We start from the raw sequence: 23490 nt of genomic DNA, 5'->3' as shown, positions 1-23490 counted from the left end.
GAGTCTTTCGTGGCGCCACGTATACCACTTTGTTCGAGGACTTTGTCGACGAGCTTCTTCTTCATTGCGGAAGATGACCAGAGCCTAGATCTGTACGTACTGGTTATGGACAATGCGTTGTTTCACCGTACTGAGCGGGTTAGGCAGCACTCAAATATGTATCACGCTATCTCTATTAGAATAAGAACACAAAACGTGAGGCAGTTTTACAGCCTATCTAATTTATATGAAAGAAAAATTCAAAATTCCCTGTGCTTCGCAGATATTTGAAGTTCACAACACCTCGCCTAACATCTGTTTCTGACCGTGGTATGACATATTAAACTGCCTTGTGTCCAGCTCCATTCGACCGGCCGGTTAGAGGAAGTTCCAAGTCCAGGCCTTCCATTGTGTTGGTGATCTGGCCAGACGATAATGATAGTTAATAGTAATAACAAGAAAGCAAGAGAAGATAAAAAGCTGGACGAAAAGGCCAGTAATAATAACCTTTTCGCCTGTTTGCCAAAGATCTGGAGTGGCCATGATGCTACCACCTTTTAGGTAGTATATTAGTATTTATCCACAATATGCAAGTATATAGAGTACAAACTTCTATTACTTACTAGTTGACTGTGTACAGAGCGAAACCGTATCTCCCCAAGCAAAGGTTTTAGTAAGCTACTTTCGCTTGACTAGGGCATGGTGCTCTCCGGTAGTAAGCAGGATAACACGACCGAGAATTATGTAGATGGATGCAGCCATAAATGCCGGACCGAGGAGAATCAGTGTATTTGTATCATATATGGCCTGATATTCCAGCAGCCTTCATTTGATGAGTCATGATAAATTACCGTAATTACATGGTCCTATTCTAGAGTCCTCACCACCAAGCCACCGCCCTACTCGACCTATGTAGCAGATAATGAGTTGCGATCCATACATGGGTCTTGGTCCTGCGCACATAACTCCTCTTGCAAAGATCGCCAGTGTAGAGCCAACCTTCCCGTTTCATCATCGCATCCATAATGACCGAAAATAATCAAAAATATATTTGGTTCCAAGGTTGATATCAATAAATCTTATATCACAGGCGGAGATAAGTAGCTCTTTTGTATCCCCAGCGCCATAGACTTAGCTTTTTGAATCCCTGTAACCTCTGCAATCTTTTGCATCTGGAATATAACCCTTTGGCGCGCAGTATCGGTCGCCGTACGTGTTGTTCCTGCAACGTAAAGTGGCCATAGTAAAGGCAGGATGCAAGCACCTCTCATGTCCTCTGATCTGCCTGGCTGATCGCAGAAATGAAGAATGTATGAAACGCTGGAGTATATACCCCTTGAGCTCTCTTGTATCATTTTGTCAGATGCTTGTAATTGCTGCTCGTGTGAGGAGTAGGATATTGCCGGTTGCGGGGGAAGTGAGCCGGTGTGTGGTGATAGAATCTCAAAGAGTGCCTGGTGAAGGATGATACGTGTGCATCGATGGAGGTTCCAGGTGTGGACTATGTCAATTCCAGGGTAACTATCGGATTCTCCGAAGAGCGTAGGCGCGGAGACTTTTAGGGGTGGTGATCTGCTATACTTATAGTCATCGGGAAGGCTGTTGGCCCACGACTCTAGGGCTTTGTCAACAGACAAGATCTCGCAGATGTAGGCCGAGACATTGGATTTTTCTGTGACTCTTTCCTTAAGCGAAGCCAGAATAGTACAAGCGTTGACAACGATATCTGCTAAGCGAGCAGCGGGTGCTTCTTGCGGGTGTTCAAATATATGAGCCTCATTCATCCAATTTGTCAGTGCCGCTGGTACCCGCAGCCACCGATCAAGACAGTTGACAAGCTGCATTGGCATCAGAACAATTCAATGGTTTTCGAGGTTCTAACAGACTCACGACTTCAGTACGGAGGCTGAGGAAGATGCTTCGACCAACTCTGTTACGAAGCTGCCCAGTTCCCCGGAGTTCTGTCAAGGCCAGCGCGCCATCGACATGTCTGTCCCATGAATTCATACTGTTATCTGAATGACCAGTAACCGTCTAATAACCGTTATTTTCAATTCGACTTTTCTTTTATCCCAAAAAAGGCTTACTTCGTACAACGCTAGAAGCATTACAGCGACTAGCATCTGGTCGGAAACTGCCTCGGCCGGCTCTGCAAGCGCCACACGTATGCCATGAAGTGCACCAGCGTATATATGTCCTGCTACATGAATTAAAGATGGCGCATTTCTTACGTACGCTAAGCCTCCCAGCCCCACAGCGTTGATGAGACTGGCGAGATATCCGCGCTCCGTCGCTTGCGTGTATAATATTGAGACACAGTCAGGATGGCTGAGAGCACGCCCAGATGCGTTAGGGAGATAGTGATAGAAGAAAAACGGCAAAGCCATGTGTTCTGGTGAGAACGAAATGTTCCTCCAGGGGTCGTTGGTGTGAAACCGCCCCTTTGACTGCTTGGACGTGGCTGCTTGGCATCGCGAGGTTTTTTTACGTCCTACCAAACAATTTCCATGCAGACTATTCTTCAAAAGCGGCTGAGGTTTACTGATTGTTTCCACAGTTTGGTCTCGAAAGGTGAAAGACTGCTCTCGGTATCCGGAACACCTGGAACCCGCCCGGACACATTGACGACATGCCGGTTTTGAGAGATCGCACTTACCCAACCTCATATTAGTAGAGTTCAGTCTCGAGCATGGTGGATAGAATACCTTTCTTCTCTTGATTCGACATTCGAGACACGCTCTGCTGGGCTTGCCGCAATAGACCATGTTGCAGGAGATGTGAGGTGAGAAGAAACTTCTCCATGGGGTGGCGTCATAAAGTAGGGAACTAACCCCACCAGTACCGCTGCTCCGTCGAGCTGCATTCCGATTCTGGAATGGTCAATTTTGCCGCAGGTCGATTCCAGCCTATAGGCGTTTTATGCACGTCTCTCTCCGTGCATGCCCTGCACTAACTTCATAAGCGGAAACTGCGTTACTCTTCTGCTCAAATCACTCGATCCTTCCGAGAATCCATATCTTCGAGCTCCATACCTCTTTAGGCAGCGCAGAATGTTCCTGAAATGTACGATATGTCAGCTAAATACCGGTATTTCAGCTTCCTTACTACTTAAAGGTCCCATTCCTCGCCAATCCTAGCCCCCAAGAATAAGCAGAACTTGTCCAACAGAAAAAATCGCCTTCCTATCTTCTCTCTTCTTTTGCTCATACCGTCCACCCACAGACGCCCACTCCTTTCGATATCATGTCTCAAAAGGTTGCACTCGTGACTGGAGCAACCGGTCACCAGGGCGGTGCCACTGCTCGCGAACTCCTTAAGTCCGGAGTCAAAGTCCACGCACTCGTCCGAAGTCCTTCGTCTGAACCCGCCCTTGAGCTCCGGCGCCTAGGAGTCCACCTGTTTCCTGGTGATTTCGACAATGTACACGCAATTCAGGCTGCAATGGAAGGCGTAACTGCCGTCTTCCTGAATGTATCTCCCATCCCCTCCGACGCCGAACGCGAGGTGATTCACGGCAAAAATGTTATCGAAGCTACCAAGAATTCCGGTTCTGTCACCACGATTGTGTACTCTAGTGTTTCAATGGCCGGGCAGCACGAGTCGTTCCCAGGGTGGGGGCCAGATCACCCCATGGCGTGGTACTGGCTCGGTAAATATTACATCGAGGCGATGGTGCGCGAATCTGGTGTTAAATATTGGACGATCCTCCGACCCGCGTTTCTGATGAACAACTATCACTCTCCAACTTCGGACTTCATGTTCCCAGATTTGGCTCAAAGAGGGGTCTTTTTGACGGCTTACAAGCGTAGCACTGCTATGACTGTACTTGATCCCGGTGATGTGGGGAAGTTTGCGGCAGCTGCGATTGCTGAACCGGAGGCATACAACAAGCATGAAATTGATTTGGGAGTTGAAGCACTGACGCCTGCTGAGATTGTGCGGGAGCTGAGTCGAGCGAGCGGGAAGGAGGTTGGTCTCCAGTTTTATAGCGATGAGGAGGTGGCAGAACTTGCTCCCAAGAACCCGGTGCTCATTGCTCAGTTGTGGACAAATGATGTTGGTTATCAAGTTGATTTCAAGAAACTGTCGAAATATCCGATTCGCTTGACCAGGTTTCGCGAATACCTTGAGAAGCACCGTGATCAAGTTCTATGGACATTTAATTAGCCGAGTACACTTTCCCACTGGAGTTGGTGACTACTTATCGAATCAAGGGGGTAATAAAATTCTTGCGCAAGATAGGTTAAAGGATGAATAATTGAGAAATCTTGTCCCATAAACTAGTTGACATGAAGAATATTCGGGAGATATCATGCCAGTACTCATCTCGTAGATCGGGATTCTGTTCTTTAGCCCTTTGTTGCATTGATTTCTTTGACCACCAAATCTTCTTCAACACCCTTCTTAAGCTACTCGTTGAAACCTTGACCGCAAATAGGTTCAAAATAAAGTCCACCATTTTATCAAGATAGGATCCTGGCTTGTCAAGAAGATAATCTAGCAAAGCCTCAACATGGGGGGAGTGATGCTCCGCCAACATCTTCCACGATTAGGAGGCATCCCGGGAATGCCAAAGAGGCGCAAATTGGACCAGATGTATTTGTTGTTGTTCAGAAGGAAAATTGATTACCTTTATTCTCATCTGAAAAGAAAAGGTTATATATGCACAGAATGGAGCCCAAACGGACTTCCAATCAGCCTGGGTTGGAATGGAAACAGCAGAACAAACGGAATCAGTTCCGTATACAAAGAGACCCCTATCATCTTCCATCACATAAGGGTGGATTGACAAATGACGAAAAAGGCAGATTCGGGGAAAGAAGGAAAGATGACGGTGAGCGTCGGCCAGGCAAGATCGTCAAAATTGTCTCTGAGGCCTACCAAGAATACTATGTCACAGTTTTCAGCATTTAACAATACTTATGTCACGTAGGAAGCGACGAGCAGTCCTAATTCGAACCCCGCACTAAACGAAGAAGCCGGAGTCTGGATCCTCGAGGATTAGTTTAAGATCTAGATGATTCCCTAAAATCACCTAGCAAATATTGCGGAAATTAGCTTTGTACGCCTCCTTAATGATATATGACTCTAGCAATTTACAGTATTCTCTTATAACTGTTTTACGAGGCCCGGTAATCATCAGTCGCTCCTCGGATAAGGGCCGAGGTAGAGATGAAATGATCACGGGCGTACTGCCGTTTTGTGCCGGTAGAATATTGAAAATTGTTAGAGGGTATGATACTCCTATTGTTGATATATCAATTATTTTCGATTTTTTTCCTGTCTGGCTTTCCAGGACTAGGTCTCGACGAATATTACCAGGAATATCGTTATGGCTGTCTAGGATACTACTCTTATTGATATAGTCAATAAGCTGTTCTAGATACAGGGTCCTGAGTTCATAATATTTTTTGTCCTTTAGGTCCTCCCAATACCAGTTAGACTTAAGCGGACATAAGCGGATATAATATTGTATAAGTTCGTATATGCGTTCCTAAGTCAAAGGCTGTCTAGTAATTACTTCCTCCGCCATAATATATACCTTATGTTCGGCTAATATTCTAGTAGTTACAGATATATGTCCTCTCTTCTTGAATTTTCTGAGGGGAGGTATGGAAAGGCTATTATTATCTTCCCTATAAGTGAAGGTGATCTTGACCGTTAGCTTTTTGCCCGTACAAAGTAAGTTACTCTATTTTCGTAGTTATCTCTCTACTGGGGTCTAGTTAATATTAGTAGAACTATAAAACTTTTCCAGATTTACTTGCGACTATTTATTTACTTTAACCGTAACGGCCGTACCTTCGATCTAACTCGCTGGTAATACTTTGCCTACTGTTTCACAGTTGAGTATCAGCCTCTATATAATTATATACGAGATATATCTCGGTGGCAGCTCGTTACATTTGCTACTTTCTTCCTATTTGACTTACGGGAGAAAGTCAAGATAGTTGGGCTGTAGTTAGTCCGTGGCACACTCTGGGATAGGGCTAGGAGAGTACAAGGTAGCGGGTATACGAGCAAAATTACTAGGTGTAGGGGCATAATTTGAATTTCCGTCCTAGCAGTCAACCATCTGTGGTTTGATAGGCATCGTTATCAAAAAGATTATTGGTCATCGTGGATATCTGCCGAGTGGTGACCTAAGCAATATTGTAAGACGTTAGCCAGTCATCTCTGGTATCCAATAAGATCTGAAGGCGTAGCATAAATGATAAGCAATGGTGGAGATCCCGAAACTAAACCTTACTGTTAAGACTTACCTATCACCTTGACCACAGATAGACCCTCAGGTAGTATCAAGCGCTGCAGTGAAGCCACAGCAAGATACAGAAGGGAGAAGTTAACACTTTGCCAGTTAAGATGTTGCTTTGTTTGCCGAGTTTGTCACGTTTGTTTAGAAACCCCTAGAAACTCCAGGCTTCTAATTTTAGGCCTTGTATCTGTGTTACAATCTATAAAAAGGAACGGGTAATATTACTGATATGTACAGAGCGTGTTATTCACCTGTATCATGTGATTAGGGTTTGAAAGACCCTCTCTATGTTCGTGGTATGGAAACCGATGTCGGGCCCTTCTGTATCAAAAGATAGAAATAAATCTAAAAAGACATAAAAGAAGAGCTAACTGAGAATAGTGAGGTTGCATTCGAGGATGTTTCGATGAGCTGGTGGAAGCTTTGGAGCAATGCCGGATGCAGGATATTTCTGAGATTACTGAGGATGATGTGAGTATTCGATAATCTGTTTTATCGGTATGATTTGATACTAATATTAATTGAAAAGCCGGATGCTCTTTAGTTTGAGATGAAGAGGAGCGATACCCAGGCAGAATATCTATACTATGACCTAGGTAGCATACAATATCTGATGCCCAGGTATTACCGCCCACTGGCAGGTGTGAAATTTGAAATAGTGGATATCCAAGCCCTGGAGCTCAAGCTTGTCGCTCACCCTCTCATGAACTGCTAGTGATATGATGCAAATAGCCCGCACTGGCAGTGAGTGATTATCCAGGTGGGGTCTACACAAATAAAAGGCTCTAAGCCCTGGAATGTGCTGGAAATTACAAACAGAGAGAGCTTGCCGCTCATGTTGATCAATATCTTGATGAACAGGTCTTCACACTCCGTCTCTCCCATTCTCTATTTGCATAGCAGTAGTATGCACTTTGGAATATGTCATCCGAAATTAGATATAGGAACTGGAACGCATTAACATTATTCCCCGGGTAGGAGCAACCCCCCCCCTCCAAGTCAGAGCCCTGGAGTCACAACCTCCAAGTTTTACACCCTCAGCTCCTTCCCAAGTCTACCAATATCAGGGCCTTCCATTTCGCGAACAACCTTGGAAGAATCCCTACATTGTCAGCATCCCTGAATTTACAACATGGACATCCACAGCAGTGGCCTCTACTTAGCGATCAATAGCCTCTGTCTGACGAAAGATGATATCCTCAAAGCAACTCCTGCGACACGAAGAACACTAAGAGTATCCTTGGCTCTTTGGGAAAAGATGCGGACACAGGTGCAACAGAACAGCGGCTGAAAACTGTCCAGAACAGTCTGATACCCTTCGGATTCGAAAATGGCATATCACCGCAAAACATCGTACCCAGAACGCGGATCAGGGCAGTCGCTTTCTGGAAATGGCAATTATCAACCGGAAAATGGTGACGGTGCACCAGGAAATCTGCACATTCACCCCAGCGATAATAAACGGTGCGGTATATCCTATAAATAAACACTCCAGCAAGCCTGAGAACAACAATGAACTTGCAATTACCGTCATGACAGACCAAATACCTTCGATTTCAGATTTTCTCTGGGTGAAGTTCACAAAAATTCAAGACGAGCGCTCTCAAACAACAAAACACCTCAACTACTTTTCCGATCCTTCGAAGCCAAAGCCGGGGCTCCCAATGCCTTCTCTGCTCCACGGCGACAGTCAAGATGCCAGACGGCTTCCGGACACGCCCAGGATGTCATACCTCTGCGCATTTCCCGACAGTGACTGCCAGCGTGTGGATTGAATAGACCGCCGAGAACGAGGAGAAGAGCGAAGAGAAAGAGACCGTGACCGTGGCCGCGGCCAAGGCCAAGAAGGGTGGCCGATTGGATATCTACACTCAGTGGATAATCGAGCAAGGAGATCTGGAGGGTGCAACCCAAAATCAGATTGCAATCCCAGTGGAAAAGCAAAATTGGGACTTTTCAAAGCCCTGGAGCGAAACTGAACGCGCCATAGATTTATCCTGACTGACCGCGAACTCATCGCTGCAAAGCGCCCGGATTCATGGATGAGCAACGTCATCTTCAGATTTCGAAACCAATACCATGAAAGGCTGGGGGGACTTTTGAAACCCCATGATTGACTATTCCAATGGCAATATGGTGTCTTACCATGCTCACCACCTGAAGAGATCAAGAGGGTAATGACGAACTCGTACGTGACCAGCAGTTAACTACGACATGAGTGATCCCAACGATATCCTCTATTTGACCACAAAGAGCTTTCGGGTGCTATCCGAAAATCATATCCTCATGGGACAGGAATCGAGTGTCGTTAGAGAGCTCCATTCAAAAGCTTCGCTGGTTCGGTGAACTCTTCCCGAAAAAAATTCGCAAATTATGTTCGTCACTGAAAACAATTCCGCCATACTTCGACTTTGCCTAATTCAGACCATTATGTCCTCGCTGTTTCCATTGTCAATATAAATCAATTCATTATATCGCCAGTTGTGCCTTTCCATACTCTATCTACAGGTAATACCGTAGTAGACCGATTCATGTACTGAGTACCTTGGTATAGGATATTTGAGATACTCCTTCGAAGGTTGTTAGTATAGACCATTTCTCATGATACTTTTCCGGTCAAAACTTTTCAAGATTGATATGGGAGTCCCTCTTATCCGCGCGTGCCTTCCAAAATTGGAGTTCAATTCAAAAGTCATCCACTGGGGAAAGAGCGTCCCCCCTTCCTCCAGTCAACAATATCTTGCCCGCTCATTTCCTTTCTAACACTCTCCACCTTCAAAACAACAACTTCTACATTGTGAACAGCTAAAGAATGTCAAGCACCAGCTACCATCTGGCAATTCACAGCCTCCATTTGGCCAACTGCAACCTCAGCTTGGCCTTTCGAATCCTCCCTCTGGCCACAAGCAGCCACCATTTTCACAACAACAGCGACGATATGACCATGCATGGCATTTATCTCGCAGTGAACATCCTCGGCCAGGCGGTCCATAGTCTTCAATTGGACATAACCTGCCAAAATCTTGATTTCAATCGTCTTTTCGTGGATATTAATACTGTCCACCTTGCCATCAACAATCTCCACCTCTCCATGAAAAACCTCCTCCATCCTTACCACTGTGATCAACGATCCCAGGCTGGTCAATAGTGATAACATGGCCAGAGACTGTATCGCAACGGGCACTGCTTTCCTCTTGCAACATCTGTCTGGCCAAAACCTTGCCCTGGCCAGCATGCTTCACCTGGGCTACAGATCTGGATTTGAAACGCCATGGTCTATCGAATATGGGACGTAATGACAATTTGCGATGGCACGACGATATCGAGTTTTCAGCGTGTTAGCATTGGCCAGAAAATAGCCAGGTTGAATGCTTCGATTTTATTACATGGCCCACAGAGGCCAAAACAATATCGCTTTTGGATATTCATGAATTATTTCCTTGACTAGCTGTGTTTCTCAGTACTCTTTGTAAAGTGATCTATAATTATCAGTCGGAGAATGAATCTTTACGGTAAAACAAAGCTTCTCTGGAAGACTGTGAAGAATTTTGCGGTCCCGAATCCTGCCCTAGATATCAACAACTTCGTCGCCGGCTCCTTCAAATTTTTTGGGGGGGGTTGGTTTCGGATAACTAAGCCCAGCCGTGGTGGAATAAATAGGCGTGGCCATTTGCTTAGAGGAACATGGAGATGATCGTTCGACATCGAAGGCAACGAAACTTGAGCACACAGGGAAAGAGCCACCCGCGGGTAAATGACCTCTTGCTCCGTCTGTCTTGGAGTTCAACTTTCCAACACCCTCTATCATACACACCACAAAATCTTCAACCTCCACACGCTCAATAGCCCCGAAGATGATTATCTACAACTACCATCTGGCAATTTATAGCCTTCAATTGGCAAACTCAAACCTTCGTTTGGCAATCGATACCATTCCTCTGGCCACCAGCAACCATCATTTCGCGCTCAATAACCTGTACCTTGCCACAAAAATCCTCCAACAGGCGACGGCTAGATTTACATGGATATTACTAGCCAAAATCTCGATATCAATCTTCTGCACCAGGACCTCAATATTGTTCATCTTGCGATCAATAACTTGCACATTGCGATCACCGGTCTCCTGCAGCGTCCTCTTGGAGGCCACATTCCGCCAGAGGAGTTGGAATTGGGAATTACCTACTTAGTAGGTAGGCTAGGCACCTACTCTTCAACATCCTTGGATGCAGTCACATCGAGATGTCGGGAGGGAACCCCACCGGGGCACCGGGGCATACTGCATTGCAAGGTTTCCTGCCTAGGTACCTACCTAGTAGATGATCCATCGAAAAAGAGGTAGCTACCTGTAATCTTTTTTCAATTGGCGAGGCTCTGCACGATCTACTAGTAGGTATAGTACGCTAGAGTCCCGCGTGAAAGCATGAAATAACTATACTCTGCAAGAGTACCTAGATGGCAACAAATTCATTATTGAAGCTACTATTGAAATGCCTGGGTATCTTGAAGCAGCACAGCGCTGACACACCGATTGTACTTGATCTAAGAAATCCTGTAGTACTCCGGGGCATATTCCAAAAGATAGCCCTTTTCGATCTTAGTAACGTCTCGAATGTACGTTTTCTCACCCGTCTGCATAATTTCATGGAAGATGACCCAGTCCGCTTTTCGGTTCTGCGATATATTAGCAAAGACTGCGTACAGAAGGATACTGGGTTTTGCATAAAACTTACAAACATCAAAGAGCTAGGATGGGCATGAAGTGTCAAGCCACCACTAACAGTCTTGAAAGTGCCATCTGGCTGCATTTTCGCAGCATGAGCGAAATATCCCGTCGTGAGACACCGCTGTATTTGCTCAGGTGTGTTGCTTAGATCAGGAGCATTGTGTCGGGAGAGTGTTTCGTCAGTTTGAATGCCGAAGCGTTCGAGATATCGCTTCAGTTGTCCGCGGATACTAACTGCCCGCAGTAAAGCTCGGTAATTCAATAAATTGTCGCGACACCATTTTGATTCTTTCTTGCCTTTTGTGATGAAGGCTTGATAGACGTTCAGATATGTGAGATGATCGCCCTCTTCGACTGCGAATTTCCGGCGATGGCTTTCGGCGGCTTTCTTGTCGCCGTCGTGTTGGACCCAAACTGTTCCCTGAAGACTGACCATGGCTGCGATAGTGAGGATCTCGCTCAGGCAGCCGAATTTGGGCGCTGCTAGAAGAACTTTGCCCATCATTGGATCCACGGCCAGTTCTGCCATTCGTATGCCGAGTGGTTTGGTAAGCTTGGCGTAGTCGTCTACCGCACCGAGGGAATATAAAAGCTCAAAGGCACGAATGACCAGTTCGGCTGGGGGTGATGTCAAAAAGCCGAATCGGACGATATTGTCAATCCCTAGCGCTTTAAGCTGCATCACGATCGGTGCAAGATTGGACCGTTGAATCTCTGGGATGGTAGCTTCGGGAAGTTCTTGATATGTCTGTTGAGTGTACAAGCGAAAGCATTTCCCGGGCTTTGTTCGGCCCGCTCGCCCAGCCCGCTGTGTGGCAGAGGCTTTTGAGATTGGCACAGCTGTCAATGTTTCGATACCAGTGGCAGGATTGTAGGCTCGCAATTTCGCGAATCCACAGTCGATAACGTATACAATGCCGTCTATCGTGACCGAGGCTTCCGCGATATTCGTCGAGACAATGACCTTTCTTGTATTTTCTGGTGCTGGCTCAAAGACGTACATCTGTTGTTCGGTGGTTAGGCCCGCATAGAGCGGCAAAGTGAGCAGCGAAGGCGCTTTCGGGTGAAGGTACGCGGCCCGCTCGGATATCAATTGGATTGCTCGGTCGATTTCCTCGCGACCGGTTAAGAAGAGGAGAACGTCACCATCTGGTTCTTGGGTGTGAATATCGAGTACCGTCTTGACAGCTCGTTCCACGTAATCTTCTGCGGGTGATTCGAGAAATAATGTATCTACGGGATACATCCTGCCTTCCAGACTGATGATCCGCCCCACACTCCCGCCCAGGTCGGCAGGTTCTGCCTCGGGATTGAATTCATCGTCCGTGAAAAACCGCAGAAATTCCTCCGCTTGAAGGGTAGCGCTACTGATAATGATGCGCAATTCAGGGCGTTTTTTCCGGATCTTCTTGAGAATTCCAAGAAGGACGTCTGTGCTGAGAGATCTCTCGTGGGCTTCGTCGACCATGATCACGGAGTACCGTGATAAGAGAGGATCGACTAGGGCTTCTCTCAGAAGCATTCCATCAGTGAGGAATTTGATCCTCGTTGATTCTGAGGTGGTATCTTCGAAGCGGATTGAGTATCCAACTGCTTCACCGATCTTGCCTCGCATTTCCTCAGCAACACGAGTTGCGACGGTCGTTGCAGCGACTCGTCGAGGCTGAGTGCGATGATTAGCATGGTCAACATATTGAATAGAGATGTAAACAAGACCGGTTTAGAGCTCACCTGTGTCACTGCAATGACCTTGCCATCTTTACACCAGCCTGCTTGATCCAGATACTGGGGCAGCTGGGTTGTTTTTCCACTTCCCGTCTGGCCCACCACGATTGTGACCGGGTATTTTTCAACCAAGTACAAGAGGCTCTCTTTGTGTCGCGCAATTGGTAGCAAAGCTGCTGGCTTGTATAGAGCCGGGATGAAAGTGGTTGACACGTCTAACTCGGAAGCCATTTCGCCAAGGGTTCCCCGGAGGTGGGAAACGGGCAGATGAAATCGGCACTGTTATTTTGGTGTCAGAAGGGTAATTGAAACCATGTTACAGGCTTCATGCTCCTTCACATAAGTAATTGGTCAAACATGGCGAGTAGTTGGTAAAGAAAGGCGGCGAGCCGCGGCCTTAACTCTACGGTCGGATAAATGTTCCGCCGAAGTAACTGTTCTGCATGATTCATGCACATCTACTTCTGGATATGTGTGGGGGTATCTGCACACGGTTTGAAATTGATATTACGAAATTTTGGAATAAATGTAAGGCGTTTCATTGATGCTATATGAATCTCAGTGTGTTAAATGGTCCCGGTTCATGATATACGTTGTTGCCCCACTTTGAGAGCCTCAGGGCCCAACTCTATACGTAGTTACGACATGAACTGCGCTCAATATTTTGTTCTGACGACTATAATCATATTAGAAGACTAAGCCAGAACATAAATAATCTCACTCTTGAGTAAATGGCAGTTTTGGGAAAATGGCTGATGTATACCCCAAATTATGCCTGCCGGCCATCACGTGCCGCACCCCACGTCACTTGTTTGGAGCTTCCCCGATGTGTTCAGTTCTGCCTATTCCCCTTCTTTCCCATTCTTTTTGATAGGCACCACCTTTTCCCTCATTTAATATCTGACCGGTTCCCCCACTTGACCAGCCGCGTCAACCAACTTCAACATGTCGGAGGAAGAGAAAACTGTACGTCCCCTACCCGACCTGCAGCTCCGAGGCGGAATCTCACATTTACCCTACAGTCGACTCCCAGTAAGCCCTCCGCTGCGCTTGCGCCCAACAGCCCCCGCGCAGAGTCGCCGACTACAGCCAGGCCCATGGACTTCGACGATGAACCCCAGGAGACAGGTGTTGCATCTGCGACCACCGCCGCGAACCCGCAGACCGCCACCGAGACTCCCCCAGCTGCCCCGCCAAAGCCGCCTCGCCCGCTGAGCCCCAGGGAGCAGTCAGAGAATACGCTGAGGGAAGCTTTCCCTTCCATCGATGCGGGTGTTGTCAAGGCTATCCTGCACGCAAGCAATTGGAATGTCGAGCGCGCCTTCAATGCTCTTCTCGGTGCGCAAACCACTCTACCTCCGTGATGGGCCGACATCAGTCCACTAACTAACCTTTGAACCTCAGGTATGACCGATCCCACTGCCCAAGAGGACATGGTGCCTCCCCCGAAGCCTCCCCGTCCTTCCCAGCAGCCTACCTCGACCACGCAGCGACAAATGGAGTCGGACGAAATGTACGCGCGCCAGTTGGCGGAACACTACAACGCAGGCCAGGGTCAACGGCGGGCCCCGGCCCCTGGTTGGGAGAACGATCCCCGGTACCGCCGGCCACGAGGCAGCGAGGACTCAGAGGAGAGAGACGAGAGAGAGTATAGCTTTTTTGACGGTAAGATTGCCCAGGGGGACACATTCGCCCAGCCAAGTGTTGCGCATGTGCTGAGCTAGCTTTAGATGATCTACCGGTGATCCGCGAGAACCTCCGCAAGGGCTTCCTAGAGACACAAACCAAGGTGAACTCGTGGGTGACGAACTTGAAGAAGAGAATTGATGGAGACGATTTGGACGAAGATCAGCCGCAATCTTCTCAAGAATATGAGCAGCAGCACTCGTCTTACGGCCGTCCACGACGCAGCGGCGACATGAGCCGTCGCAGTGGAGACCGTGAGCGCTACGACGCAGACCCCCAGGTCTTCGGTGATGATTTCTCTGCGCTGGAACTCAGAGATTCGGAAGGTAAACCTACACCATCTTCCCATATCACTTTCTGGGCAAGTCCAGATTTTGCTAACGTTGCGCTAGCTCCTCCTGCCCGTCCTCCCCGTCCTAACATTAAGACCGGATCGTCGCCCTCTCCTGACAGGCGCAAGGTATCATTCCAGGACGGACCCCCGATCGAGATCGATAATTTATACGATGCCTCGTCTACTTCTAAGCGTCCTATTTCTACAGGTGGCAAGCCTAGTAAATGGCAGCCCCTGGCCAACGTGGAACCCTCCCCCCGTGGCGGAGAATGATCCTTTCAGCCTCGGCGACAGCGACGATGAGAAGGAGAAAGAGAAGGACGCCAAGTCAAAAGAGCAACCTGCCGCTGGCGAGAGTGAGCAGACCAAGAAGGCTACCGTGGAAGCAGTGTCGGACGAGACGGGATCCAAGGACGACAAGAAGACAGAAGATTCTTCCAAGTAGCGGGGGAGAGCTGTGCTTATTGTGTGCGATTTAAAAACTGTGTATTGAAATTCCCCCAATTCCACAATTGTCCTACCTCTGCCCATATGGTAGTCGATTGCTACAAGCGATTCATTTCATCAGTTAGTTACCAAACAAGTTCCCAACCTGGACTCGCAAGTAACATGTATCAGATGAAAATTCAAATAAACTGGAAATAATTCTCTATCCAATAATGAAGTATAACTTGAACGAAAGAGAGTCATAATCATGGGTATCAAAGTAGAACCCTCCCTAACCTAACGCCAATTAGAAGGGAAGCATGAAGTGAAGGCAGTGTATGGCTGATCCCCGACCAATCTAATCAGCGTAGGCCTGTGAAGAAACCCTTTTGGAAGCAGGTGCAGGAGCCTCCTTCCTCAAATCCTTGATCACATTCTGCAAGAAGTATAATTAGCGATATCCCCGTAGCTAGGCAGGGTTGATTCCGATGTGAAACATACCGCCAAACCCTCGGGTGGGACTCCGTTCTCAATCAGCGAGACACACAGGGAGAGTTCTGTGCGGTCGAGATTGGTGTTCTGGGTGGTCGAGTTAGTTCTTTCAAGTCCATTGGGGTGTATACTCTGCTTCTGCTTCTCGCGCGTGAATGGCACAAGGTGATGCGGTGAGGATCGCGTTATCAGCTCGCGTTACGTACCAGGAGAGTTGAGATTTCGTGGAGGATGTCAATGACTTCGCGCGCGGCTTGGCGCTTGTCTTCTGGATTTGGAGGGGGCATTTTGTCTTTGGTTTTGTGTAGATGTCACAGTGGAGGTGGAGGGGAGGAGGTTGAAGTTGAAGCGTGTTGATTGTGGGGCGGGTGCTGACTGCATCTACTCGGACCCTGCTGTACTTGATCGTCTTCCCACTTCACCTTCTTCATCTATGCTCCTTCTTTTCGCTTACTAGCTTTACCACTATACGCACATACAAGTCGATTGCAGTGATGAAAATAGCTTAATTCCAGCCACCCATGAAACCCTGATTCATTAAAGATGCGACACGGTGTGGAATTCAGATCTCAACGCTTAGGAATGCGGACCGTTGATCTCCATCTCCGACCATTCATTCTTTGGAGGACCACAACGCGCCAGGATTCTTGAAAGCATTTTACGCGCTGGAATTTATTTCCCACCGTACAACCAATGAGTGATTCGGCTTTAAGGGACCGGGGATCTACCCCAGCACACGAAGGCCCGACGCGGGTCTTCGACGCGAGAAAGCATACTGGATCGGAGATTATCAACACGCTGTGAGCGGTATACCAGGGGTCAGCTTCATGTATGAGCAGTGGAAGCTTACTGCTAAGGAGCTTAGCAGGCCGCTGCTTCTGTCCCTACATTCAGGAGTACCTACGAAAGGGCTGCCCTTGCTATTGAACTCTTCGACCATGGAGAAGATAGGGCAAAGAAGGGCCTTCCAGGCATTGCATTGTATCGACGAGGTGGATTCGAGGAGAAATGATCCTAGCAATTTCCCTGCCAAGGGTGTGGTATCAGAATGGCCGTGGTTTGCAACGTGACGGCAAAAGCCACCTGTGGCTATCCGAGTTCGGGGCCGCCTGCGAAAGAAATGGTCTTTGCACACTTCGAAAATGTTCCTTGCCTTGTCAGCCCTTTCTCGATATTTGACGAGGGGCAAGAAAGCATGGTGGTGGTTGGACATGTTCTGCCCTCCTCCGAGGGATTCGGGGCATCCCTTGCAGGGCACCTCGAAACGTGAGAGTCGCCCGCTGCGCGCTGCGCGCTCCCCCTCTCATTCCGCGCCTGTCACTCTGCTACATACTTCGGGTGACGTCCAGCATATCCAGGCATGGCTTTCACCAAAGGGCACGCCTTGAATGGCTCCTTGTCCCTGTGGCACGAGAGGGCGGGGTGCCTTCTTTGGAGATTAGGGAAAAGCCTCCTCGTCTGTGGCTTTCTCCTTCTCATCTCCTTTTACCGTGTTCTCCATCTGTTGGATGAGGTTTTCTTAGTGCGCAGCTGAGCGAGTTTCCATTCATTGTCAGTCGTGACAGTTGTGTATTCGTGAAACTATCTCGTCCCGCTCCCGGATTACAATCCGAATGCCTCGAATGGAGATGGCCCTTCTCTTTGCCTTGGTCGTTCTGGCTTTCGTGTCTGCTGTGAACGCAGCAGCCCTGTCAGCCAACTACCCCATCAACTCACAGCTTCCACCAGTCGCGCGAGTATCGCAACCGTTCCGTTTTGAATTCGCCGAGCGCACCTTTGCCAACAGTGACTCCGACACCAAGTATTCGCTCTCAGACGCACCGTCATGGCTTTCAGTAGACAGTGGCAGCCGCGCCTTGCAGGGGACACCGCACTCAAACGATACGGGTGCGAAGAAATTCAAGCTCGTGGCGTCCAACGGATCACAGTCGGACAGCATGGATGTTACCCTCATCATTACCGCGGATAAGGGACCAACCGAAGGCACCCCTCTTGTGCCGCAACTACAGACTATAGGACCGGTTTCTTACCCTGCAGCGTTGTTTCTGCACCCTGGTCGTTCTTTTTCCATCACTTTCGATCCAGCTACCTTCCATAATACCCACCCTTCGACGATCTACTACGGAACATCGCCCCATAACGCTCCCTTACCATCGTGGATGGGCTTCGATCCTACGACACTGAGATTCTCCGGAAACACACCTTCCTTCCCGGGATCTGGGCCGGAGGTTTTTACTTTTCAGCTTGTGGCTTCTGATGTCGCGGGTTACAGTGCTGTTAACGCAACTTTCCAGCTTGTGATCGGCCCGCATATCCTGGCTTTCAACGAGACTATTCAGTCATACAACTTGACCAGGGGAGACAAGTTCAGCAGTCCTGAATTTACCAGTCTTCTTTCTATGGACAGCTCGCCGGTTACTACGAAAGAACTCAAGACCGTTGACGCAGATCTACCTGATTGGTTGTCTTTGGACGAGGCAACACTCTCACTCAGTGGTACTCCGCCCAAGGATGCTGCAAATCAGAATATAACCATTACGGCAACCGACAGTTTCTCGGATTCAGCGAAACTCATGGTCCGTCTACAATTCAACGAGCTCTTTCTTGAAACCGTTCAGGGCTGCGAAGCTACTATTGGCGAGGATTTTAGTTTTGTTTTCAACCAGTCGATTGTCACCGACGACTCGGTCCAACTCGACGTGGACCTCAGCGATGATTTGACTTCATGGCTCTCCTACTTCCCTGATAACAAAACCCTCTACGGACACGTCCCCTCAGACATGAAAGCACAGAAATTCAACCTCCCTTTGAAAGCACAACAAGGGTCGACCGAGAACACGCAGGACTTCGAACTTGATGTTCTTGAACCATCGGACACTCACACTAACTCCTCCGACCCCTTCTCCGACCCATCTAGCCCATCGCATAGGAAAGCGGGTATCATCGCGATCTCAGTTGTCATTCCCGTGGCGGTTATACTCAGTGCAATCATTCTGTTCTGCTGCTGGCGCCGTAGAAGAAAGACTGCGACTGTTGAGGAAGGCCAAGAACCTTTCCAGGCCAAGTCGTTGCCGCCACCGCGTCCTGTTCGACCGGATATGCCGAACTGCCAGCCTGGTGCAGCTGGCCGAGAATCCCATGATGATAACTCAGACGGCTGGATGAGCCCGATCTCGCCAGCCTCAGAAATTCCTAAACTTGAACTTGGCCCAGAGTGGAATGTGGCCTCATTCGAAAAGCATGAGAAATCGATGAGTGTGATTCCCGAGCCCGTCCCACCACCTCGCTCCCCGAAGCGAGCCTTCGTTCCCTTGCGAGACCCCGTCAATGAAGAAGGGAAGAAGTCTCCTGAAAAGTCTCCCGGGAAAAGACAAAGCCGCCTTTCCTACTCGAACAGCCCTGGTATGCGTCGTCGTACTAGCCAACGCTCTCGGCGAGAGCCTCTCAAATCGATCCAGCCCCGAGCCAACAAGAAACGCGAATCCATCCAGTCCTCACGATCGAAGCGTTACTCGAAACGGTCCAGCGGGATATCAACGATGGCAACTGGTCTGCCCGTTCGACTAAGCGGTGCTGGACACGGTTCCGGCGGAATCGGACCCCCCGGCCATGGAATGGTTCGAATGTCCTGGCAAAATACCGGCAAATTCTCCATAATGAGTGACGAGAGCAGCTTAACAAACATGACCCCACTCTTCCCCCGACCTCCCGCCGCCGCACGCATGCGCCACAGCATGGCATCCAGCATCCCCGAGAAACGCGTGACGCTCCGAACCGTCGAGCCAGACGAATCCACAATCTCAGAGGCCGACTCCCTCGAAGCCTTCGTTCAAAACCGAGCCAAGAACCGCAACTCCACCAACCCGCTCTTCTCAGCGCAAATCAGCCGCCGCACCTCATCCGGTCTCCGCGCCCTAGAACGAGCCCGCAGTATCCGCAGCCGCGCCGACACAGTCTCCGTCTCCACATTCAGCGACGAATACCGCCAATCCATCCAAGGCCGACCTTATTCCACCGCAATGTCCGTCTCCGAGTACGGCGACGAAAATAATCGCTTCTCGCACTACCAGACGCTCCAACCGCCACCGGGCCTCTTCCCCCTCGCCGAGGGCGGAGGCAAGAGCCAAAGCCAACTGAGTCTGGCGCAAGATTACCGCAACGTCGTCTCGCCACTGCCGCGCTTCTGGAGTGAGACTAGTCTGAGCAGTGCTCGGCGGCTGAATTCAGGAAATCATGGCAAAGCGCCGGTGCGGGGTGGGCAGGGTGTACCGGCTAGCTCGTCCATTGCTTCTGATTTGGAAGAGCACTTGTCGAGAAAGGTGTCGCCGAAGGAGAGAGAGGCTGACTCGCAATCTTGGAGTACAGTGCCTCTGGAACCGCCTCCTCCGATCAAGAGTGGCAGTAGCCGGGGACTACCGATTGCGAGTAGTGGGGAGCTTGCCTTTGTTTAGGCTTGGTTATTTTTGGAGTTGATTTTCTTTCCTTCCTTTCATATTCCCTTTTTCATCTTTCGTCTTTTCTTTCGTATTCCTGTCGTTGTTTTGTCTTTTTTGAATGTTTTGGGCTTCTTTTTTTTGGTGGTTTTGTTGGAGTTTGGGCATGGCGAGCATGATATCCATTCTGTTGGTGCATTAGTTAGGTACCTCGAGTTCGATCTCGCGCTAGTTGAACTAGTGATAGTTATAAATGTAATACATTGATGAATGATTATATGCTTTCCACGGTGTAGTTAAAGGACCACGTAACAAAGGAGAATGAACAAAGGAAGAAGAACATAGGATGAAGGATCATGCATGAAGCATAAGGTCTCCTCCACCGCTCAGGGCAGCGGATGGCACGTGCAGTGCCTGACAGGTGGGGGTCAAGTTTGCAGATAATTTGGGAGGTTACTAGGAGTAAACTAATTCGATTTTGGAAAGCGAAAATAGAAGATTGCATCAAAAATAGAACTAACTTTCAATCTTGTTTAATCGTGTGAATACATAGGTGACTAGGTAAAGGACAGCTGTTCGGTCCCTGTTCTGCCGGTTGGTGCCTGCGGTTGCCTGGAGTCACAAGGGGCCGAGATGAGGATAGAATAGAATACTAGTATAGTGTAGATGATGACATTCTGTAAACTAGTCCTGTGTGCTACGAATACCACCAGTATAATCAAAATATTTAGTATAATATAGCTAATATTAATAGCTAATGCTCACAGGTACTAGTTATATCTATAGTATACTGTCACCTGACGGTAAAGTACAAAGGTAACGGGATTACAGAGCTGACCTGACCTGCGCCGACTAAGACCTGACTGAAATCGGAAATCTCTGCGCATCTCAACTCTGACAGATCCAAACTCTGTTCTCTTCTAGTCTGCTCTTCGCTCTTCTGCTCTACTAGTACTCTTTACATAACTTGAACTTCTTGATCTATCCTTTTCTCAACTTCAAAAATACTATCCCCCCCCCCCAACCTTGGTACCATACCAATACCCCACCCAAGACCAGAACCATCGCCCTCACCTGACCTGTCGTGACTTCCCAATCCTTCCCTCCCACCCATTCATCTGGATCTCCGAACTTCTCCTCCCCCCTCCTTTCTTCCTCCCTTTCCCCCTCAGAATCAATCAATCGCCAATATGGGTCAAACCTTGTCGGAGCCCGTGGTCGAGAAGGTTAGTCTCTCCCATATCTCGTGCCCCTTTGCCTATCTTTGCCTTTGCCTCTGCTTTGCCCCTCCCCACACATCCGCTGTGACTGTGACGCCGGTGGCTCTCGGCTGCGTGTGCCCCTCGGCCCTACCAACGCCAACACAACCACCCCTCTCACCCTCGCAAGATCGCGGACAATTCCGGCAGAGCATTCCTTATGCTCTGCTTGCTCCTTGCAACTCCGCCGAGGGTCGATTTTTTTCCCTGAATCTGCTTGATCGGCCATGCGGGGCCGCGACCCCTGCTGACCCGAGAGGGGCTGGCTAGCCTAGACACAATGTGATTTTCGGTGGGCACAAAAACACAACATATCGGGCACACATTTCGCGTGATGGCCCTCTTAACAATCCGGCAAAAAAAGTCATAAGATCACACCGGTCCCAGCCACGAATTTCGAGATCTTGAAGTTACACCCGAAGAGAGAAAAAAAGGCTAATCGCTTTCTGTGCTTTCTAGACATCCTCCGACGGCGAAGATGACTGCTGCTTGTATGGTGTCTCTGCCATGCAGGGCTGGCGTATCAGTATGGAGGATGCCCACGCCGCTATCCTCGATCTTCAAGCCCAGCACAACGGCACCGATGAGAACCAACCGACGGACCCGAGCAAGCGTCTAGCCTTCTTTGGTGTATATGATGGTCACGGTGGTGATAAGGTTGCGTTGTTCACCGGGGAGAACCTCCACAAGATTGTTGCCAAGCAGGATTCGTTTGCCCGTGGTGATATCGAGCAGGCTCTTAAGGATGGTTTCTTGGCTACCGATCGGGCTATTCTGGAAGGTGAGTTGTCTTCCTCGTGATGTACGGCGATTAGCAGCAGCAGCCGAGCAAAAGCTCGGTATCTGGTTCCAATCGTGCTTGACATCTTTTTGTCGGCACTGGCTGACTTCATCCCCTAGATCCCAAGTACGAGGAAGAGGTTTCCGGCTGCACTGCTTCTACAAGCATCATCTCCAAGCACAAGATCTGGGTAGTAAGTAACAGGATCCCCGAATTCGCGGATTCTGTTCCATCGTAACTAACCCGTCTCAGGCAAATGCTGGTGACTCCCGATCAGTGCTCGGTGTTAAGGGCCGCGCTAAGCCCCTCTCTTTTGACCACAAGCCCCAGAATGAGGGTAAGTTGAATCGGCATTCTTCCCCCAACATCAACCTTTCCTCTGCGACTCTGCGAGGACCCTGTTAACACCATTCAGGCGAGAAGGCTCGTATCAGTGCCGCCGGCGGCTTTGTCGACTTTGGCCGTGTTAACGGCAATCTTGCTCTCTCTCGAGCCATTGGTGACTTCGAGTTCAAGAAGAGTCCCGAATTGGCCCCCGAGCAACAGATTGTCACTGCTTTCCCCGATGTGACTGTTCACGACTTGACCGATGACGATGAATTCCTCGTCATTGCCTGTGATGGTAGGCTTGCAGTTCATTCACAGAATGCCCCGAACCAAACGAGAAACACCACATGCTAACGTATTCTCACAGGTATCTGGGATTGCCAGACCTCTCAAGCCGTCGTCGAGTTTGTCCGAAGGGGCATTGCTGCCAAGCAGCAACTCTCCCAGATTTGCGAGAACATGATGGATAACTGCCTGGCCTCGAACAGCGAGACCGGCGGTGTGGGCTGCGACAACATGACCATGACTGTGATCGGCCTGCTGAACGGAAAGACCAAGGAGGAGTGGTATAACCAGATTGCAGAGCGGGTTGCGAACGGAGACGGGCCCTGTGCTCCGCCCGAGTACGGCAAGTCTCACGAGGAACCCGAGTCCAATTCCTCGTAGTGCTGACGGTCAGTTTGCACAGCCGAATTCCGCGGCCCCGGGATCCGGAACCAATTCGAGGACCAGCCTGATGACTATGACTTGGAAATGGAGCGCTCGCGGGCTTTCAGCACCCGGTCCGGCCGGATCATTCTGTTAGGCGATGGTACCGAGATCATCCCGGATCAGCATGAGGAGGAGCTGTTCGACCAAACCGAGGACCAGGACCTGGCTAACCAGGTGCACCCGACTGATTCCACGCGGGCTCGCGAAGATACCCCCGGTCCACAGGGCAAGGAAACTGGCGCGCAAATATCCGAGTCGCCTGCTTCTACCGATGACAAAGACAAGACAGCTTCGTAGTTTTGTTTTTTGTTCTTCAAGTTTTGCCTTGCCTTCTCTCGCCAATTTCCCATCTGCCATC

At 49.1% G+C, this 23490-nt stretch overlaps 10 protein-coding genes across 10 annotated transcripts; 6 read left to right on the top strand and 4 right to left on the bottom strand.

Annotated features, from left to right (window-relative positions):
* Positions 1-1058: 1058 nt before the first annotated feature.
* N7533_011298 (uncharacterized protein) lies at positions 1059-2366 on the bottom strand (the record flags this gene model as incomplete). Its single annotated transcript, XM_057107948.1, has 3 exons — positions 1059-1817; positions 1870-1969; positions 2011-2366. The coding sequence occupies 3 exons, from the start codon at positions 2364-2366 to the stop codon at positions 1059-1061; spliced, it is 1215 nt and encodes a 404-aa protein (XP_056955326.1).
* An 856-nt stretch (positions 2367-3222) lies between these two features.
* On the top strand, positions 3223-4146 carry N7533_011297 (NmrA/HSCARG family protein; the record flags this gene model as incomplete). The annotated part of the gene is made up of 1 exon (XM_057107947.1): positions 3223-4146. One exon carries the CDS (start codon positions 3223-3225, stop codon positions 4144-4146), a length of 924 nt encoding a protein of 307 aa, XP_056955325.1.
* Positions 4147-7930: 3784 nt separating this feature from the next.
* Positions 7931-8236, top strand: N7533_011296 (uncharacterized protein; the record flags this gene model as incomplete). The annotated part of the gene is given in 2 exon segments (XM_057107946.1): positions 7931-7999; positions 8015-8236. The coding sequence occupies 2 exon segments, from the start codon at positions 7931-7933 to the stop codon at positions 8234-8236; spliced, it is 291 nt and encodes a 96-aa protein (XP_056955324.1).
* An 814-nt stretch (positions 8237-9050) lies between these two features.
* N7533_011295 (uncharacterized protein) lies at positions 9051-9392 on the bottom strand (the record flags this gene model as incomplete). Its single annotated transcript, XM_057107945.1, has 1 exon — positions 9051-9392. The coding sequence occupies one exon, from the start codon at positions 9390-9392 to the stop codon at positions 9051-9053; it is 342 nt and encodes a 113-aa protein (XP_056955323.1).
* A 1382-nt stretch (positions 9393-10774) lies between these two features.
* On the bottom strand, positions 10775-12914 carry N7533_011294 (putative ATP dependent RNA helicase; the record flags this gene model as incomplete). The annotated part of the gene is made up of 3 exons (XM_057107944.1): positions 10775-10906; positions 10966-12621; positions 12690-12914. 3 exons carry the CDS (start codon positions 12912-12914, stop codon positions 10775-10777), a joined length of 2013 nt encoding a protein of 670 aa, XP_056955322.1.
* A 714-nt stretch (positions 12915-13628) lies between these two features.
* N7533_011293 (Ubiquitin system component Cue) lies at positions 13629-15148 on the top strand (the record flags this gene model as incomplete). The annotated part of the gene is given in 6 exon segments (XM_057107943.1): positions 13629-13649; positions 13706-14021; positions 14088-14348; positions 14414-14695; positions 14762-14911; positions 14925-15148. 6 exon segments carry the CDS (start codon positions 13629-13631, stop codon positions 15146-15148), a joined length of 1254 nt encoding a protein of 417 aa, XP_056955321.1.
* A 339-nt stretch (positions 15149-15487) lies between these two features.
* Positions 15488-15908, bottom strand: N7533_011292 (mitotic-spindle organizing protein 1; the record flags this gene model as incomplete). The annotated part of the gene is made up of 3 exons (XM_057107942.1): positions 15488-15565; positions 15631-15708; positions 15828-15908. The coding sequence occupies 3 exons, from the start codon at positions 15906-15908 to the stop codon at positions 15488-15490; spliced, it is 237 nt and encodes a 78-aa protein (XP_056955320.1).
* Positions 15909-16763: 855 nt separating this feature from the next.
* Positions 16764-17009, top strand: N7533_011291 (uncharacterized protein; the record flags this gene model as incomplete). The annotated part of the gene is made up of 1 exon (XM_057107941.1): positions 16764-17009. One exon carries the CDS (start codon positions 16764-16766, stop codon positions 17007-17009), a length of 246 nt encoding a protein of 81 aa, XP_056955319.1.
* Positions 17010-17234: 225 nt separating this feature from the next.
* Positions 17235-20072, top strand: N7533_011290 (putative transmembrane glycoprotein; the record flags this gene model as incomplete). Its single annotated transcript, XM_057107940.1, has 1 exon — positions 17235-20072. One exon carries the CDS (start codon positions 17235-17237, stop codon positions 20070-20072), a length of 2838 nt encoding a protein of 945 aa, XP_056955318.1.
* A 1172-nt stretch (positions 20073-21244) lies between these two features.
* On the top strand, positions 21245-23429 carry N7533_011289 (PP2C family serine/threonine-protein phosphatase; the record flags this gene model as incomplete). Its single annotated transcript, XM_057107939.1, has 7 exons — positions 21245-21280; positions 21773-22094; positions 22214-22287; positions 22347-22431; positions 22510-22716; positions 22789-23031; positions 23110-23429. The coding sequence occupies 7 exons, from the start codon at positions 21245-21247 to the stop codon at positions 23427-23429; spliced, it is 1287 nt and encodes a 428-aa protein (XP_056955317.1).
* Between the last annotated feature and the right edge of the window lie 61 nt (positions 23430-23490).

The sequence above is a fragment of the Penicillium manginii genome (assembly GCF_028828005.1).
Source record: "Penicillium manginii strain IBT 31320 chromosome Unknown utg000008l:1.0-3226943.0:1.0-3228205.0, whole genome shotgun sequence".
In the NCBI taxonomy this organism is placed as follows: Eukaryota; Fungi; Ascomycota; class Eurotiomycetes; order Eurotiales; family Aspergillaceae; genus Penicillium; species Penicillium manginii.
This window is presented reverse-complemented; position numbering and strand designations above follow the sequence as displayed.